This window comes from Hemitrygon akajei, chromosome 4, assembly GCF_048418815.1.
Source record: "Hemitrygon akajei chromosome 4, sHemAka1.3, whole genome shotgun sequence".
In the NCBI taxonomy this organism is placed as follows: domain Eukaryota; kingdom Metazoa; phylum Chordata; class Chondrichthyes; order Myliobatiformes; family Dasyatidae; genus Hemitrygon; species Hemitrygon akajei.
Genome location: NC_133127.1, coordinates 174,115,075 through 174,134,642, shown reverse-complemented (window position 1 = coordinate 174,134,642; position 19,568 = coordinate 174,115,075). Strand labels below are relative to the sequence as shown.

The 19,568-nt window shown below is 42.7% G+C and overlaps 1 protein-coding gene across 2 annotated transcripts in view; it reads left to right on the top strand.

The window, feature by feature from the left end:
- fam168a (family with sequence similarity 168 member A) overlaps positions 1 to 19,568 on the top strand; it is a 138,216-nt gene that overhangs the window by 44,905 nt on the left and 73,743 nt on the right. For both annotated transcript variants that reach the window (XM_073044025.1, XM_073044024.1), the window contains exon 2: positions 842 to 929. In XM_073044025.1, the coding sequence (XP_072900126.1) occupies positions 860 to 929 (70 nt within the window). In that variant the 5' untranslated portion in view covers positions 842 to 859. The remainder of the gene's footprint in view (positions 1 to 841; positions 930 to 19,568) is intronic.

The window sequence follows — 19,568 nt, the reverse complement described above, 5'->3', positions numbered from 1 at the left end:
CTTTTTCGCAGGGCTGAAATCTCCAGCACAAGAGGGCACAGTTATTAAGTTATTTGGAAGTAGGTACAGAGGAGATGCCAGGGGTAAATCTTTTATGCAGAGAGTGTTGAGTGCGTGGAATGGGCTGCCGGCGACGGTAGTGGAGGCAGATACGATAGTCTTTTAAGAGACTCCTGGATAGGTACATGGAGCTTGGAAAAATAGAGCTATGGGTAACCCTAGTTAATTTTTAAGATAAGGACTTGTTGGGCACAGCTTCGCAAGCCAAAGGGCCTGGAAGGTGCTGTAGGTTTTCTATGCTTCTATGTATTTACAAAACAGAGTTCATACAGCTTGCAGCAGTAGTTGAATTAAGATCTGGGCATAACTGCATGATTCATGCAGAGCTTAGCTAAATTTAGTAGGACCTTGACTCACTGCAGTAGGAGGCTGGTAACTTCGCTTCAATACCCATGGAACGGATACTGTCAGTTATTTGGAGAACTGTTTTGGTTTATCTCTTCTAAAGCTTTAACCTTTTGGTGCACGATGATAAAAAGTAAACAATTTCTGTTCCTTGAATATGGGCGTTTATGGGTTCACGTGATGGAATTGTTTCCTTAGAATTTTAGGCGTAGGTCACATTTTCTGTACTTCCATATCTAAATTCTTGACTTATTTTTGTATGGTTTTTTTCTCTTACCGGTAAGTTGGTCATTTCTATTTTTTATCTTTCAAAAGATTTATCTTGTGTAAATATTAAGGCTAGCTATTTATTCAAAAATATCACTACAAGTAATTGCAACAAATTATTTCTGTGTAGGGGAGAAACAATACTGAAAGTTGTATTTTCTTTTTTTAGAGTTCCTAGTCTTCCATCATGAATCCGGTTTATAGCCCCGTTCAACCTGGGACTCCTTATGGAAATCCTAAGAACATGGCTTACACAGGTATGTCTAACTATACTTTGCATGTTTGTGCATGACTTGGAGACAATGATATTCTACTATGAAAGGAAATGCTTAAGTCCAATAGCTGCAGGTAGGAGAAGGACTGCCAAGTGATCAGATTGCCCAAAATGTGGTTTAGGGACAGAATGGTAGGCATTCCTAATTGTAGTGTAGTCTTGGTCGACTGTGTTGGGACATCTGAAGGTTATGACAATTGGGCAGAGATTTGTTCTAACAAGCCTGATTGAAGTTCCTGACTATGATGTGAAATGCATTGGGGTGGGCAGTTTCTTGTTTGGTGATGGCAGTATCAGTATCTTGAGTGCCTGGTTAACATCAGCTTTTAGCAGTGTGTAAACTGGTGTTAGTATTCTCCATGCAAGCAAATAAAATTTAATGGGGTGAATGTGGATTTTATAACAGCTAGGTTAATTCACTGCAGTGATCCTCTTCTGGCTGTGTTTGAGTGCACTCAATCAAGTGAGCTAACGTGTGGCAATAGGTTATCTAAAACAGTTTCTCATTTGGATATACAAAGACATTATGTTATGCTCTTCTGATAAATGAATATCCAGAAGATTTGCATCTGAGTAATCTAGGCATACCTACAAGTATTTGGATTACTCAAATGAGAAGTGACTTGAATTTGAAGCTGAATGAATCTTCAACTTGAAGTAACTGAAAATAGTAATTGCAAATATTAGTTCAAAAGCTGTTTCCATTGACAACAGTGAAAAATGCACTACCGAGGAACAGTTTCGAAGCCAGTGAGAAGAGGTTGATGTAATAACTGTTAGGTTGTCTTGTTGCATCAGTGATTGTTCAATACTCGTCTGATGTTTCATTGTGTTAAAAATCATGGCATGAGTACTCAAGCATAAGGGAGCAAAACTCTTTAAGAGTATGCTTCTGAGCTTATTTGGACCATAAGACATAGCAGAATTAGGCCACCTGGCCCATCAAATTTGTTCCGCCATTCAATCATGGCAGGTCCTTTTTCTCTATCTCCTCCTCGACCCCAGTTCCCGGCCTTCTCCCAGTAACCTTTGATGCTGTGTCCAATCTGGAACCCATCAATCTCTGCCTTAAATATACTCAACGACCTCACCTCCACAGCTGTACGTGGCAACAAATTCACCACCCTTTGGCTAAAGAAATTTCTCCGCATTTTTGTTTTGAAAGGAGTCCCTCTATCCTGAGGCTGTGCCCTCTTGTCCTAGACTCTCCCATCATGGGAAACGTCCTTTCCACATCTACTCGGTCTAGACCTTTCAACATTCGAAAGGTTTCAATGAGATCCACCCCCCCCCCCCCCCATCTTTCTGAAATCCAGTGAGTACACACCCACAGCCATCAAATTTTCCTCGTATGATAAACCTTTCATTCCTGGAATCATCCTTGTGACCCTCCTCTGGACCCTGCCCAACGCCAGTGCATCTTTTTGAAGATGAGGGGCCCAAAACTGTTCACAGACAATACTCAAGGTGATGCCTCACTAGTACCTCAGCATTATATCCTTGCACTTGTATTCTAGATCTCTTGAAATGAAATTGCCTTCCTCACCATCGACTCAATCTGTAAGTCACCCTTTAGGGTGTTCTGCACAAGGACTCCCAAGTCCCTTTACGTCTCAGATTTTTGAATTTTCTCCCCATTTAGAAAATAGTCCGCACATTTATTTCTACTACCGAAGTGTATGATCGTGCATTTTCCAGCGTTGTTTTTCATTTGCCATTATCTTGCCCATTTTCCTTTGGATGATTTTTGGGTTTAGGTCATTTATGTTTAACAAATGGCTTTGGCTACCAGTTTTCTGTTCCTTGATAATGTATTGTGTATTCAGTTTGAAACAATGCATTCCTAAAACCTGCGGATCACAATCCAGACATTGCTGCTGGCTGTGGGATGGATGCGAATCAGAAGGTGTGAAGTTTGTATGTAGTTTCAAAAGAAAGCATTGTCTATACTTTGTAAATATAGAATTGTCCTTTTGTGTTTAGCAAATAAATATCGAGCCCTATGTTGGGCCAACAGACCTATCTCCATATGATGTTTGCAGTACCTTGTTTTGTTGAATAAAGAAGGCAATTTGTATCTCCCAGTAATTTTCTCCGGTGATTTCATTCAGGCACACAACACTCCTAATCTGTCCAAGTCCCTCTGCATCCTACCTGTTTCCTCAATGCCACCTGCCCCTCCAACAATCTTCGTATCATCTGCAAATTTGGCAACAAAGCCATCTATTCCATCATCTAAATCATTTATATACAGCTGAATGCTCTGGTTCCGTCAGCTGCATAAGTCTAGGAAAGACAATCTCCGGCCCTGCCAGACGTGTGATCAACCCCTTGTTTGTGTGGATTCTGTGTGATTCATTACCCTGTTACAAATATGTATCGTGAAATAACAAACAGTACACTGCATACAATTAAACGATTTAGCCTTATAATTAATTGGACTAAAGGGTTAGTAAAGAAAAGGGCCCATTTTAATGAAACAGCCTAATGTGCACAAGTTGGAGCTCATAGTTTCCCCATCGCTGATCCTCCTTTGATCTCCTCAGGCTTCGTCGAATAATGACCTCTTCCTCCCGCTGAAAAAAATACCCAGCTCACACCAGTGTCTGGCACACATCACGAAAAGGCACTCCCTTCATTGGACGGCTCACATTCCAAAGCACCCGTTACATCTAACCATAACCCAAACACTCTTTCTACAGAAAGACCATTACTTTAGCAGTGAAATCTTTCCCAGGGTGTTAAACAACATAAAAAGGAGTGGTCCTAACACCAACCCCTGTGGAACACCACTGTCACTGGCAGCCAACCAGAAAAGGATCATTTTATTCCCACTCGGTGCCTCCTACCAATCAGCCAGTGCTCTAACCATGTTAGTAATTTTCCTGTAATATCATGGGCTGTTAACTTGGTAAGCAGCCTTATGTGTGGCACCTTGTCAAGGACCTTCTGAAAGTCCAAATATGCAACATCCACTGTATCCCCTTTATCTATCCTACTTGTAATCTCCTCAGAGAATTCCAACAGGTTCATCAGGCAGGATTTTTCCTGAAGGAAACCATGCTGACTTTGTACTATCTTGTCCTATATCACCAAGTACTCCATCACCTCATCCTTAATAACAGACTATTAACATCTTCCCAACCACTGAGGTCTTGCTAACTGGTCTATAATTTCCTTTCTGCTGCCTTCCTCCTTTCTTAAAGAGTGAAGTGACATTTGCAATTTTCCACTCCTCTGGCAACATGCTACCTGTTTCAGAACTCTAGGGTGCAGTTCATCTGGTCTGAGTGACTTATGTACCTTTTATGTCTTTCAGCCTTTTGAGCACCTTCTCTCTTGTACCAGTAACTTCACCCACTTCTCCTTCACACTCTACAACATCAGGCAGACTGCTTGTGTCTTCCACAGAGATGATTGATGCAAAATACTCATTTAGTTCATCAGCCATCTCCTTGTTTCCACCCCCCCCCCACCCGTTATTATTTCTCCTGCCTCAGTTTCTAGTGGTCCTGTATCCACTCTCATTTCTCTTTTATTTTTAACATAAAAAGCTTTTACTATCCACTTTGATATTGTTTGCTAGCTTGCTTTCATATATCATCTTTTCCCTTCTAATGATTTTTTTTTGGGTGCTCACTGTAGATGTTTTAACATTTCCAATCCTCTATCTTCCCACTGATTTTTGCTTTGTTGTATATCCTTTTTTTGCTCTTACAATAGCTTTGACTTGTCAGCCATGATTGGACTATTTTATCATTTGAGTATTTCTTCATTTTTGGCATACATACGTCCTGCACCTTCCTAATTTTTCACAGAAGTGCATGCCATTGCTGCTCTGCTGACATCCCTGTTAGCAACTCCTTCCAGTTTACTTTGACCAACTCCACTCTCATACCACTGTAATTTCCCTTACTCTACTGAAATACTGCTACATTAGACTTTACTTTCTCCCTATCAGATTTCAAGTTGAACTCAATCATATTGTGATCACGGGTTCTTAAAGGGCTCTTTTAACTTAAGCTCCCTAATTGCCTCCTGCTCATTACATAACACTCAATCCAGTATAGCTGATCCCCAGTAGGCTCGATGACAAACTGCTCTAAAAAGCCATCTCTTAGGCATTCAACAAACCCTCTCTCCTGAGATCCATTACCAACTTGATTTTCCCCATCGACCTGCATAATAAAATCTTCCATGACTACCATAACATTGATAACATTGCCCTTTTGACATACCTTTTCTATTTCCTGTTGTAATCTGTGTTCCACCTCCCAGCCACTGTTGGGAGGCCTGTATATAACTGTCATCAACGTCCTTTTACCCTTGCAGTTTCTTAACTCAACCCACAAGGATTCAATATCTGCCGATCCTATGTCACATCATTTTACTGATTTGATGCCATTCTTTACCAGTAGAGCCACACCACCCCCTCTGCCTACCTTCCTATCCTATATAATGTGTAACTTTGGACATTCAGCTCCCAACTACAACCATCCTTCAACCACAGTTCAGTGATGGCTACAATATCATACCTGGCAATCTGTAAATAGTGTGTCAAGATCATCCACCCATTATTTCTTATACTACACATATTTGGATTTTTGGATATTTGGATACAACACCTTGAGTACTGTATTTGCTATTCTTTCTGATTCTGCATCCCTAAATTATGATATAATTTGGTTCTAAGCAGTCATTATTCTTCAGATTAGTTGTCCAAACCATTAATAATCACATATAGTCTGAATTAATCTTAAGAAATTGACCTGAAATCATAGATGGCCTAATATTCATATTGAACATCTAAATCATTTTTAGTTGTTGAAAAAAACTGCAAGCAGTTCTATTGTGTAGTAAATTTTGGAATACCTAATAGATATTACTGGGAAAGGGTATGTTTTATCAGATAAGCATCTTATCCATACTACATCAACCACTGCCACTGGGCTATAAACGCGCAGGATCAGTGTGTGGTTAAGTGCCTTGCTCAAGGACACACGCTGCTTCGGCTGAGGTTTGAACTAACGACCTTCAGATCACTAGCCCAAAGCCTTAACCATTTGGCCACACGCCAACACCATATTTTGACAAAATTTCTGGAGACCTTAGAGGAAAATGATTATCTGATTTGTATTGTGCGATCTGTCAACTGTTACAATGCTGGTACTTGAGTTTCTTGGTCAGAAAGACCAGATGATCAATTCGATCACAGTATATGCAAATAACAGTCTTCTAGTTTGTATGATCATACATGATGTTAATGATTTGTTCTGACAATTTTCAGCTAGCCAGCTGAGCAAGTATGGCATGTCTTTCAATTTTACTTTTAGTTTTTATAGTAAAGGATGGACAAATTTGTGGGTAAGTTGTCAAATGACAATCCAAAGAGGCACGTACAAGATTAATTAAAATCTACGTTTGTCAGTAATTGGCAAAAAATTCTTTCAGAATATTCTTTTGGATTTATTGGTGATGATTCTGGTTATATACCCTATTTTGGTTTTCCTTGCAAACAAAGATATTTTGTATTATGTTTTCTCTTGTGTCGTCAATATCAGGTTGCATGTTTTTCCTTTCTGTCTGTATCAGAGTTGGCCACTTCTGCCAGAAATCAACTTGTGATTTTTGGCTTCGTTTCTATCTCCATTGGTACAGCCTGGCCTGCTGATCCTGTATCAGAGCCTTGCTATTAGTAACACTATACAGAGAGGAAAAAAGAACATAACTTCTAAATGTCATTGTTCCATTTAATCTCACTCTATCAGGCATTCTCTTGGTTTTCTCCATCCATCCTTTTCCTCTGCAACTGAAGACAACTCATTCTCTTTCCTCTTTCTCACGTAGAGTCTTCATTGACTTGAGACTGAAAATTGAGTTCTTTCTCCAAATGCTACCTGATCTATTTCAGGATTTTATATCGGGGTGCTGCACTAATCCACAGCAATTTTTAGGTTCTCTTAACTTGACAGGTAGTCTATAATGAATAGCTGATGGAAAAATACTTCAAAGGTGGGTAAGTTGCAAAGCATGTATAATTAATCCATTTACTTATTTACTGAGATATAGCACAGAGTAGACTCTTCCGGTCCTTCGAGTTGTGCTGCCCTGCAGACCCCAAGCCTAACCATGGGACAATTTACGATGACCAGTTAACCTACCAACTGGTAAGTCTTTGGACTGGGAGGAAACTGGAGCACCCAGAGGAAACGCATGTGGTCATGGAGAGAACATACAAACGCCTTGCAGACAGTGATGGGAATTGAACCTATGTCGCTGCCACTTTAAAGCATTGTGCTAACCACTATGCTACTATCGACAGCTTAAATTGTTTCTCGTGCTCTGCAGTTGATATGAAACTGATCTTTATCACAGGTTATTTCAGAAACCCAAGGGGTGTAACCTCAAGGTGATTGAAGTACAGCATAGGAGGAATGTCATGGGTAAATTTTGTTTTCAGAGAGTGGTATGTGTGTGGGACACTGCATGGGGTGATTGTAGTGACAGGTACATTTGGGACATTTACAAGACTCTTAGATAGGCACATGGATGAAAGGAAAATGAGGACTATGTGGGAAGGAAGGGTTTGATTGATCTTGGAGTAGGCTAAAGGGTCGGCACAATATTATGGGCCAAAGGGCCTGTAATGTGTTGTACTGCATAATGGACTTGCTGATATAAAGTAGTATTCACCCAGTATCATTGTCATTTCAACAGCAATAGGTGGGTTTCATTATGCTGGCTAGATGAGTGCCTGCACCCTGGTCATCCAGAGTTGGATCCTGGTCTTCTAGTTCAGAACACTGGAGATTGTAAGATAGGACAATGCATTAATTAAGGGTGCTTGATGAGCTCTGCACCTCCTGTTATTGCTTGAAACTAATGCTGAATCAAGGTTGTTTCAAGGTCATTGCTGATCTTGGAAAAAGTTGCAAATTGAGGGAATATTTGTTTAATAGCAAGGTAGGATTTAGCAGTTTGAATTGTATTGAGTACTGTTCATGAATGTTTATAAAAATGATTGAGGTCATACTGCTAGATGTTCTAATATTTGGTTTAGTGAAAGCTTTGTGTATTTATGGCTTATGTATGGCTTGCAAAGTGTGCAAAAAGTAAAAGAGTAATTTCTGCTGTTTGAATTGTTACTGAGTAGCACATGTGATGTGCATCAGAATTTGGTTTGCCTCGGACAAGTTGCAGTAGTAAATGTAGTCATGGCTAACTGTTTTGCTGACATAGAGATTTGGAGATCGTTTTCTATTTTATTGTGATATCTGTATACAATTTTAAACAAGGGGCATACTCATGGACATATTCAGCATGGTGTAGTTTAATTGTTTTCATTTTGGTTTTGTATTAATCTAAGAATGAAATTGAAGTACCAAATCTAGAGTGCAAAAACTGTAGGCTTTTGCTTTTCTCGGCTAGAAGGCTTGAAGGGTTTGATTAAGTAGATGAGCAGTAAATTAATCATACAAACTCGTATATGGTACCCATTTCCTTTGAGTTGGCTGAATTCACTGAAAGAATGTTGTAATTGTCATTAGTTTTAAAGATGGAGGGAAATTAAACCAGTTTGTTGCTTTCTGAGCATTAAAGCTTAAATTTGGAAGATTGAACTTGATACGCCATGGATGTTCTATTTGGTAATACCTAGTCTGAGCATGCACATTTGAATTTATTTTGAGCCTTCTCTGTTTAAAGTTACATGCCAGAGAATATTAGTAATTATATTAGTCCCTTGAGATGCTCCATGTGGAAAGTTGATTCTTGCTGTTCCAAGGCAGCCAGTTCCCCATGCTCCAAGTGGAGGGGGCGGGGTAGAAAGGATATCAGTTAAGTAAAACACTTTTTGGACAGAAGAATATTAAAGCAGGATGTTTAGCCGTATTTGCGACACCTCCCCTGTCTTTGTTAATGTTTTTGTAGTATTTAAACAACATTTCTAATTTTGAAAACATTTAAATAGTTGGTTGATGAGTTTGTTACCGGGACTTCATAAGTGCTTAATTAGAGCATTAGATATAGGAGCAGAAGCAGGCCATTTGGCCCATCGAGTTTGCTCCGCCATTCAATCATGGGCTTGTCCAATTCTTCCAGTCATCCCCACTCCCCTGCTTTCAACCCATATCCTTTGATGCCCTGGCTAATCAAGAATTGGAAGTATATCCATAATTGATCTTGGCGTAGGTTAATAGGTCTGTACAACACTGTGACCCAAAGGGACTGTACTGTAATGTTCTATTGCACCTGTGGCCTTGAGGTGCTTTGAAGTTTCACAGCAAATGAAATGTAAACTTGCATACAAGGCAACTATTATACATAGTACTGATAAAATCTTGCATTAGTCAATATGTAATTAAAAGCAAATGCTGGGAAAATTCTGGTTGGGTATACACAAAGAGGAAGAACAATTATAGTCATAACCTTCAGAACTGAAGAAAGGTGCTGAAAAATGCCTATTGGGCATGTAGTTTGAGCTCATTATTTTAAATGCTTTAGCAGGTGATGAAAGCAACACAAGTAAGGTTCTCTGGTTATTTCTTTAACAGTTAAGTTCACCTGCATCACACTGACTTTATTTTTTCACTTTTCATACTAAAAAACAAAAACATTAAATTGCATCGGATTGTAGAACAACAGTGCCTTAGAGTATTCAGCCCTCAAACCTTTGATCACATAAATGAGTACAGGTAGTCCCCAAGTTACGAACGTCCAACTTACGGACAACTCATACTTACGAACTGAGGAAGGAGAACGCCGCCCGCCATTTTAAGTTGGATCCCGACGCCGTCCGCCATTTTAAGTAGTTGCCGTTGACACTGTGTTGAGTGTTTAACTTTGTATTTGGCTTAAAATTTTCTTAGTAAGATTCACCCTGACCCCACCACTCCCCATTCCGGTCGGCTGGTGGCGCAGTGAGATCAGCGCCGGGCTGGAGAACGGAGGTTTCCGAGTTCGATCCAGTGACAGACCGCTCCCGTGCCGGGTTGATATCGAGCTCGCAACTTGGCCTCGTTTTTAAAAGAAACACTGCCACCTCCAGTTTAAATTCCCACGCGGAATATTGTGGATGATCAAATACCCAAACCCAGCACAGCCCCCACTTGTCCCATTCAGCCTGCTTCAGTGCAGTGGTCGTTAGGACCCAGCGGAGCTCAGGACCTGCCGCCTGCAGTGTTTCTGTTCCGTTGACAGTGTGCAGTGGTCCTTAAAACCGAGCGGACCTCGGGAGCCGGTGGCGGTCGGGACCCAACGCCCGCAGTGTTTCTGTTCCATTGACGGGAAGCAATCATGATTGAAAATAAAGTGGAAATAATAAAGCGTTTGGAAAGAGGTGAAACACCATCGGTCATTAGAAAAGCGTTAGGCTACTGTCGGTCAACGATCAGAACAATTCTAAAGGATAACGGATAAAGTGAGAATAATGAAGCATGTGAAAAGCCCTACCCCAATGAAAGCTACAATTATTACTAAGTAACGCAGTGGTTTAATTATTGGAATACATATTTCTTAAGTGTTTTATATGCATTGAAATGTAAAATATATACTAAGTCAAACGTTTGACTGACGCTAAATAATATCGGATGTACTTGTTCCGACTTACGTACAAATCCGACTTTAATACGGACTCAGGAACAGAACCCGTACGTAACCCGGACTGCCTGTATTACAAGCAGGGAATTTAATAAATTTAACCGGGAATTTTTATTTGTGAATCACATGCTCCTTTTTGGACAGTAGAGTCCAAAAATAAACGTGGAAAGTTGTAAAGCATGTAAAAACTACAATTTCAAAAAAAATATCAGCAGTTCAAAAGTATTCATTCCCCTTTCTTCTGTACTTAGTTGAACCACCTCTTACAGCTATTACATCCGGTAGTCTTTTTGGATAAGTCTCTATTGGCTTTGCACAATGTGTTCGAGAAAGATTTTCCTATTCCTCTTTGTAAAATTGCTCAAGCTGTGCAGGAAGTTAGTTGGGGAACAGCAGTGGACAGCAACCTTGAGGTGGTGCAGAGATGTTCGACCAGATTAAGGTCTGGGCCACTTAAGAACATTAATTCTTTTCATTTGAAGCCGTTCCATTGTTCTGGCAGTATGCTTTGGATTGTTCTCCTGCTGAAAGGCAAACTTCCTACTCAGTTTCTTTCTTTCCTACAGTAGAGGCCAGCAGGTTTTTATCCAGGATCTTTCTGTATTTAGCAACATTCATCTTCTCATCAGTCCTGACCAGATTTCCAATCCTGCTGCTGCAAAGCATCCCCATAGTATGATGTTCCCTCCAACATGCTTTACAGTAGGGCTGGTGTGACTTTGCTAATGTACAGTATCAAATTTATACCACACGTACTGTTTAGTGTTGAGGCCAAAAAGCTGCATTTTAGTGTCATCTGACCACAAGACCACCTTCCACATTTTTACAGTATCTTCTAAGTAACACTTTGCAAAGACTTTATTGGCAAGGATATACTTTTTAGTGGCATGTGTAGCATAAATATAATACTAAATCTAGTATGGTGGAGATGGCTTAAGAGAAGGAAGAAAATTTTCTTTTTTGCAGTGTCAAATAAACTAATACCGAGTTGAGTTTGACTTTCAAAGTTAATTTGTTATCGAAGTACTTGTGTCACCATATACTATCTAGAGATTAATTTTCTTGCAGATGTTAACAGTATAACAAAGAAATACAATAGAATCAATGAAAAATTACACAAAGACTGACGTACAAAAAATATTAAAAGAAAAATTGTGCATAAATAAAACTGAGGAAATGAATAGTGGAGTTCTTAAAAGTTCATCCATGGGTCATGCAATCAATTCAGAGTGGAGGTGATTGAAGTTATTCACACTGGTTGAAGCATTAACTATTGTATGGTATTTCAGAGTAGAATCTAAACTTTCATAATTTGATCTCTGCAGATTACACTAGGGTGAATTCTTTTTAAGAAAACAATTGAAATTCAGACTTTTGAGTTGATGTTTAACAATCTTTGTTAAGGCAATGGGTGCTCCCATTGTGGTATATTCCAAATGTAACTTTGAAACATAAATTTATAGTGAAATCCTTGACATTTTCACATTGTCTGATCACATAAATTGATCAGACTATTTCCATTTAATTATAATCAACAATCCTGTTTTGAAGTGAGGAAGGATTTAGGAACAATTTCTGTCGAAAGTGTTGATTTTTATTTTATATCTAGGAAGCTGGGTAATGATCAGGTTTTCTTTTTGTGTTGGAAAGAAACAGGTTCGACTAAATGTATCTCCATTATGTCCGTTGATATTAAGGCCTCCAAATGGAGGCAAGAATTCTTACTGTCCACAACAGAAAAACCAGTGAAATTTCCAAGAAAGATGTAAAAGTTCATTGCGTTGAAGTTCACTGATGTGATTGATGTCACATGAAGAAAAGCACTTCTGGCTTGGAGGAGGGCTGTTAGTGTTTTGATTCCCAGATGTCACATGACACTCCTCTTTTGTCTCTTGGATTTACTTATTCAAAACTCTCTAATTAGGTTCAATTTGTGCAACTTTCGCTGCCTCTTTTATTCTCACAGTCCTTTTGTAACTGCTATCAGCTAAGTTCTTGCTACTAATATGATTCACAAAGCTTGGGTGTCATTGCTTCATGCAGTTCAAAATGAAATCAGATGAACTTATTTAAATATGCTTAAGCTCCTTTCTTCTGTACTTGGCATTTCCATCCCTTACATCCCAAATGGCTTGCAATGCATATTTTGATCAAAATAAGATTTAGTCATTTGTCTTCTATCTGCTCAAAATCTTTGTGTGGGGAAAATGCTTTGCTGTTTTGACTCACATCCATGGCACCTCTGTACTAACCTTGTAACAAATAGCTTATCTTTACCATGAATTTACAGGCACACAGAGTTCCATTTCTGAGAATTTCCTGTAAACTGCTTTTTTTCCACCCACCCTGCATGGCAGAAGTCAATAGATGAGATTTGTCTTATCATTTCCCAAAGCAAATCTCTTAAGGACCTCCTGAATTGGCAGCTGTATTTTTTTTTAAACAATGCACGAAGATTCCCTGGGTTATGGTTGACCTGATTTGGGGAAATTTGACCTTGTGTAATTACTTCCATATATTTTAGTGGTTTCAATGAGTAATAATGAAAATTTTCATGATATTGATTAATGACTGGATACAGTATACAGTGCCTGTAAAAAGATATTCACCCCCTTTAATATGACACATCACATCATTACAAATTGTGCAGCCAATTCGTTTTAGAAGTCACATAATTAGTTAAATGGAGATCAGTTCTGTACAGACTAGGTGTTTCAATAGATTATAGTAAAAATACACCTGTATCTGGAAGGTCCAACTGCTGGTGAGTCAGTATCCTGACAAAATCCACACCATAACGTTGAGCAGTTTTGTAAAGAAGAACAGGGAAAAATTGCAGTGTCCATATGTACAAAGCTGATAGAGATCTACCCACAAAGACTCGAGGCTGTAATTGCTGCCAAAAGTACATCTACTAAATATTAACTTGAAGGGAGTGAGTAATTAAGCAATCAATTATTTTCTGTTTTAATAATTGTAATAAATTTAGGCCAATTTGTAGAAATTTGCTTTCACTTTGACAGTCTTTTCTGTTGATCAGTGTCAAAAAGGCCAAATTAAATCTAATGCGATTCAATGTTGTAAAACAATAACACATGAAAACTTCCAAGAGGGTGAATTCTTTTTTATAGGTATTACAATAATGTAATTTCAAAGTACATTTATTATCAAAGAATGTATAAAATTAGATCCTTGAGATTTGTTTGCTTACAGGTAGCCACAGAGCAGGAAACGTGAAAGAACCTTATTTTTTAAAAAAAGACCAACACCCAATGCGCAGAGAAAGGGAACAAAATTCTGCATCATGTGAACAATAGAAGTAAGCAAGAACATTCCAAAACAAACTAAACCTTGAGTCTGAGCCCCGGAGCGGCCCAGAGAAGCCCCAGAGCCATTTATTGTGGAAAATATTAAATGAAATGAAAAAATTAAAGCAAATGTATGTCGTGATATGATACAGGTTACTGTCAAAAATTGTTACTGATTTACTGAGAAATTGGCATAGAGACAGTTCTCAAGAATGGAACTCTTAAGTAACCTAGGAGCTGCCTGTATTTGGACAGCTAGTGTGCCAAATGCCTTTTTTTGTCGCCCCGTCTACCTGTGACATAGTTTTCAATGAGTTATGTATTTGTACTCCAATTTTCTCAGTTGTATTACACTCCCTAGTGTCTTACCATTTATTGTATAGGTCCTACGTCAGGTTGGCTTTCTAAAATAAATCACCTCGCACTCACTTGTATTGAAATTTATTTTCCACACCTCAACTCACTTTAACTGATCAAGATCCTGCTGTAATCTACGATAGTGTAGCGATGTACTACATACAGAGCTAGAGACAACGACGCGCAGTCGTTAAGTCGTTTCAAGACTAGTTTATTCAAACTTCGCGGCGCTGGCATTTAATCCCTAGTGCGCGGGCGGAAATGACATCAGAGGTGCATTACCAAAGTCTCTCCCCGTGCGCTGGCTATTTGTGAGCTGGTTTGCCTGCGCAGAAAGTGGGTCGCCACATAACCCCCCCCCCCGCAGAACCAGTGATACACCCCCCCAATGTCCACAGTCTGGATCAGCCTCTGTTTGGGAGGTCTGCCTCTGCGCCACGGTGCCTGAACCTCGACCGGCTACGCCAAGTCCACATGGGCTGGTTTGAGTTGGTCCACCGTGAAAACCTCCTCTTTCTCCCCAATGTCCAGAACGTATGTGGACCCATTGTCTTTGATCACCTTGTATGGCTGCTGTAGCGGTGCCCGGTGTCCGCCCCTTCGTACAAACACAAACTTACAGTTCTACAGGTCTTTGGGTACATGGGTTGGGGTCGTCCGTGCTATGAAGTCAGTACAGGGGCCAGGTTGCTGAGCCTTTCGCATAGTCTGTCCAGCACTGCTGCGGGTTCTTCCTCTTGCCTCCTTGGGGCTGGTATGAACTCTCCTGGGATGGCCAGAGATGCGCCGTACACCAACTCGGCCAACGAGGCGTGCAGATCCTCTGACGCTGTGCGAATTCCAAGCAGGACCCAGGGAAGCTCGTCCACCCAGTTAGGTCCTCTTAGGTGGGCCATGGGAGCCGACTTCAAGTGACGGTGGAAGCGTTCCACTAGTCCATTTGACTGTGGGTGGTAGGCAGTTGTGTGGTGTAGCTGCGTTCCCAACAGGCTGGCCACAGCCAACCACAGGCTGGAGGTGAACTGGGAGCCTCTGTCGGAGGTAATGTGGGCCGGTACCCTGAAGCGAGCTACCCAGGTTGCAATCAGTGCTCAGGTGCAGGAATCGGCAGATGTGTCGGTGAGCGGGACCGCCTCTGGCCACCTTGTGAACCGGTCTACCATAGTTAGGAGGTACCGCGCTCCTCGGGACACTGGTAGGGGGCCCACAATATCCACATGAATGTGGTCGAACCTCCGGTGGGTGGGTTCGAACTGCTGCGGCGGGGCTTTAGTGTGCTGCTGCACCTTGGGTGTTTGGCACTGTGCACACATTCTGGCCCATTCACTGACCTGCTTGCGAAGTCCGTGCCACGCGGACTTGCTGGAGACCAGCCAGACGGTTGTCCTGATAGATGGGTGCGCCAAACCGTGTATGGAGTCGAAAACTCGCCGCCTCCAGGCTGCCAGGACGATGGGGCGAGGTTGGCCAGTAGCCACGCCACACAGGAGGGTCCTCTCACCTGGGCCTACAAGAAAGTCTTGCAGCTGCAAACCCGAGACTGCGGTGCTGTAGCTGGGCATCTCATCGTTTGCCTGCTGCGCCTCCGCCAGTGCTGCATAGTCCACCCCCAGGGACAGGGCCTGGAGAGTGCGTCGGCCACAACGTCGTCCTTTCCCGAGACATGCTGGATGTCTGTCGTGTACTCGGAGATGTAGGACAGATGTCGCTGCTGGCGAGCTGACCAGGGATCAAACACCTTCGTGAACGCGAAGGTCAACTGTTTGTGGTCTGTGAACGCAGTGATCGGCCGGCCTTCTAAGAAGTACCTGAAATGCCGGATTGCGAGATACAGTGCTAACAGCTCCCAGTCGAAAGCACTGTACTTGAGTTCAGGTGGTCGTAGGTGACTGCTGAAGAACGCCAGGGGCTGCCAACGTCCCTCGATGAGTTGCTCCAGCACCCTACCGACTGCTGTGTCGGATGCGTCCGCTGTGAGGGTGGTCGGAACGTCCGTTCTGGGGTGCACCAGCATCACGGCATCTGCCAAGGCTTCCTTGGCTTTAACGAAAGCGGCCGCGGCCTCCTCGTCCCAAGTAATGTCTTTGCCTTTACCTGACATCAGGGTGTACAAAGGGCGCATGATACAGGCTGCTGAGGGGAGGAAACGGTGGTAGAAGTTCACCATGCCAACGAACTCCTGCAGGCCTTTGACCGTGTTGGGCTGGGCAAAGTGGCGGATCGTGTCTACCTTGGCAGGCAGAGGTGTTGCCCCGTCTTTGGTAATCCTGTGGCCCAGGAAGTTGATGATACGAGACTGAACTGGCATTTGGCCGGGTTGATCATGAGGCCGAAATCACTCAGGCGAGAGTAGAGCTGGTGGAGGTGGGACAGATGCTCCTGATGACTACTGCTGGCTATAAGGATGTCGTCCAAATAGATGAACGCAAAATCCAGGTCGCGTCCCACTGCATCCATTAGCCGCTGGAACGTCTGTGCGGCATTCTTCAGGTCGAGCGGCATTCGGAGGAACTCGAACAGGCCGAACGGGGTGATGAGTGCTGTTTTGGGGATGTCTTCAGGGTGCACCAGGATTTGATGGTATCCCCAGACGAGGTCTACTTTGGAAAAGATTCTTGCCCCATGCAGGTTTGCTGCAAAGTCCTGTATGTGCGGCACGGGGTTGCGGTCTGGAGTTGTAGCCTCGTTCAGTCTGCGGTAGTTGACGCATGGTCTCCAACCCCCGGCTGCTTTGGGCACCATGTGCAGAGGGGAGGCCCATGGGCTGTCGGACCTCAGGAGTGGTTGGGCCACTGTGGCCAGTGTTAAGTCCCACGTGAACCAGCTGGCGCCGAACTGCAGCTACACTGTGCGGGTGCCCTAGGTCCATTTTGTGCTGCCGTTTGCGGCCCTCGGTGGGTCCTGGCTTCCTGTTGCGGGTGTCGTACCCCGTTGGGGGCAAGACGCTGATTTCCACTCCGGTATCGACCTAGAAGCGGCGTCCCGACTGTTTGTCCCAGACGTACAAGAGGCTGTCCAGGTGGCCAGCCGCCATAGTCATTAGCGGCAGCTGGCCCTTGCAGGGCGGGCGACAACGGCGGGCTTCTGTGCCCCACCGCTGGTGGTAGAAACACCACTGTTCACTGTCCTCCTCAGTCCTGCCTCTGTTGTGTGCACCCCCCTGCCGGGCCGTGCCTGGTCTGGTCTGCTGTTGGGCGCGTGGCCTGGTAATCTGACCGTCGGACGCCACGCTCTCTCTTGGCTTTCCATAGCACGTCTGCCCGGGCCGCCACCTTCCAGAGGTCGCTGAAATCTGCGTCGGCCAGCAGCAGATGTATGTCCTCGGGCAGTTGCTCTAGGAACGCTTGCTCGAACATGAGACAGGGCTTGTGTCCGTCAGCCAGGGCCAGCATCTTGTTCATCAGCCTGTCTCCCAAACCGTCCAGGTGAAGCAGGTGGGCACCCCGCTCACGCCGTGAGAGGCCAAAGGTCCCAATGAGCAGCGCTTTGAATGCTTCATATTTGCCTTCTTCCGGGGGCAACTGTATGAAATCCGCAACCTGGGCGGCCGTCTCCTGGTCAAGGGCGCTCACCATGTGATAGTAATGTGTGGAATCAGAAGATATCTGCCGAATCTGGAACTGGGCTTTTGCTTGGCTAAACCACACGCGTGGTCGCAGCGTCCAGAAAGTCGGCAGTTTTAGCGAAACTGCGTGAACAGATGACGTGTCGGTCATCTTTGGTCCAAATCCCATTTGGACCGTCGGGGTCACCAATGTAGCGACGTACTACATACAGAGCTAGAGACAACGACAAGCAGTTAAGTCATTTATAGTAACAGTGAATAAAAAGGACCCCAACACTGACCCCTATGACACACCACTAGTCACTAGACTCCATTCCGAGAGACAACCTTCAACCACCAGCATCTGTTTCCTATGTCCAAACCAATCTTGAATTCACCTAACTATGACTAGCCTCCCATACAGGATATTGTTGAAGACCTTGTTTTGCTGTTGGTGCTTGTTGTGTTCTGTCTTGTTCTGCTGAGCATTGTGGGCATGCCATCTTGGTGCTGGAATGTGTGGTGACTCTTGTGGGCTGCCCTCACACCCTCAGGTATGTTCATTAATGCTTGTATTGCATCTGTTCTGATGTACATGTGATAAATAAACTTGAATCTTGAACTTTGTCTTTTTAATTTTTATCTCCTTTAGTGCATTGATAAAATTGGGCTGTAGTGAAAGTTACCAAAAAAATTAGCTTTTGGTGTTGAATGTAGTTTTTTGTCTTTCTCATCAGTTGATATTTGGAAGTAGGAATAATCAAGCACAGGAAGAAGCAAGAGAGGATGGAGATTGGTACAGTTGTTCCCAAAGTAAGAAGGATATATTTCAAATGGGTGTTGGTTTTGTAAGGGAAGTCTTGCAAGAGTTCGATTAATAATGTATTGAGAATCGGGCTTAATTGGTCTATAGCAGATGCAGTCTCGTTGGCTTTCTACTCGGTGTTGGATCACCTGGACAATAGCAATGCTTATATGTCAGGCTACTGTTCATTGATTACAACTACATTGATGTTCATTGACTTAAAATCTTACCCTCAGTACTAATCAACAAGGTCCAAAACTTGGGCCTCTTTACCTCCCACTGCAACTGGATCCTTGACTTGGAGACCACAGTCAGTGCAGAGTGGAAATAACATCTCCTCGCTGACCATCTGCTCTGCTGCACTTCAAGGATGTATACTTAACCCACTGCTCTACTCTCTGCTTCCACAATTGGGTGGCTAGGCACGGCTTAAACACCTTCTAGAAATTTGTCTGACACAATTATTGGTAGAATTTCACACGGGGACAAGGAGGTGCACATGAGTGAGATGGATCAGCTGGTTGAGTGTTGTCGCACAAGACCATAAGACAGGAACAGAAACAAGCCATTCAGCCAATCGAGTCTGCTCTGCCATTTCATGATTTATTATCCCTCTTATCCCCATTCTCCTTGTAATCTTTGACACTCTGACTTATTGAACTTGTTAGCTTCCACTTTAAATATATCCAATGACTTGGGCTCCACAACAGTCTGTCATCTAGCTAAGGAAATTCCCCCCCCCCATCTCTGTTCTAAGTGGATGACTCTCTATTGTGAGGCTGTGCCTTTTGTTCCTAATCTCCCCCACTATAGGAAACATTCTCTCTACATCCACTCTATCTAGGCCATTTAATAGGTTTCAATGAGGTCTCCCTTATTTCTTCTAAATTCTGATGAGTACAGCCCATAGACATCAAATGCTCCTCATACGCTAACCCTTTCATTCCCGGGATTATTCTTGTAAACCTGTTCTGAGCCCCCTCTAATGCCACCATGTTCTTTTTAGTTAAG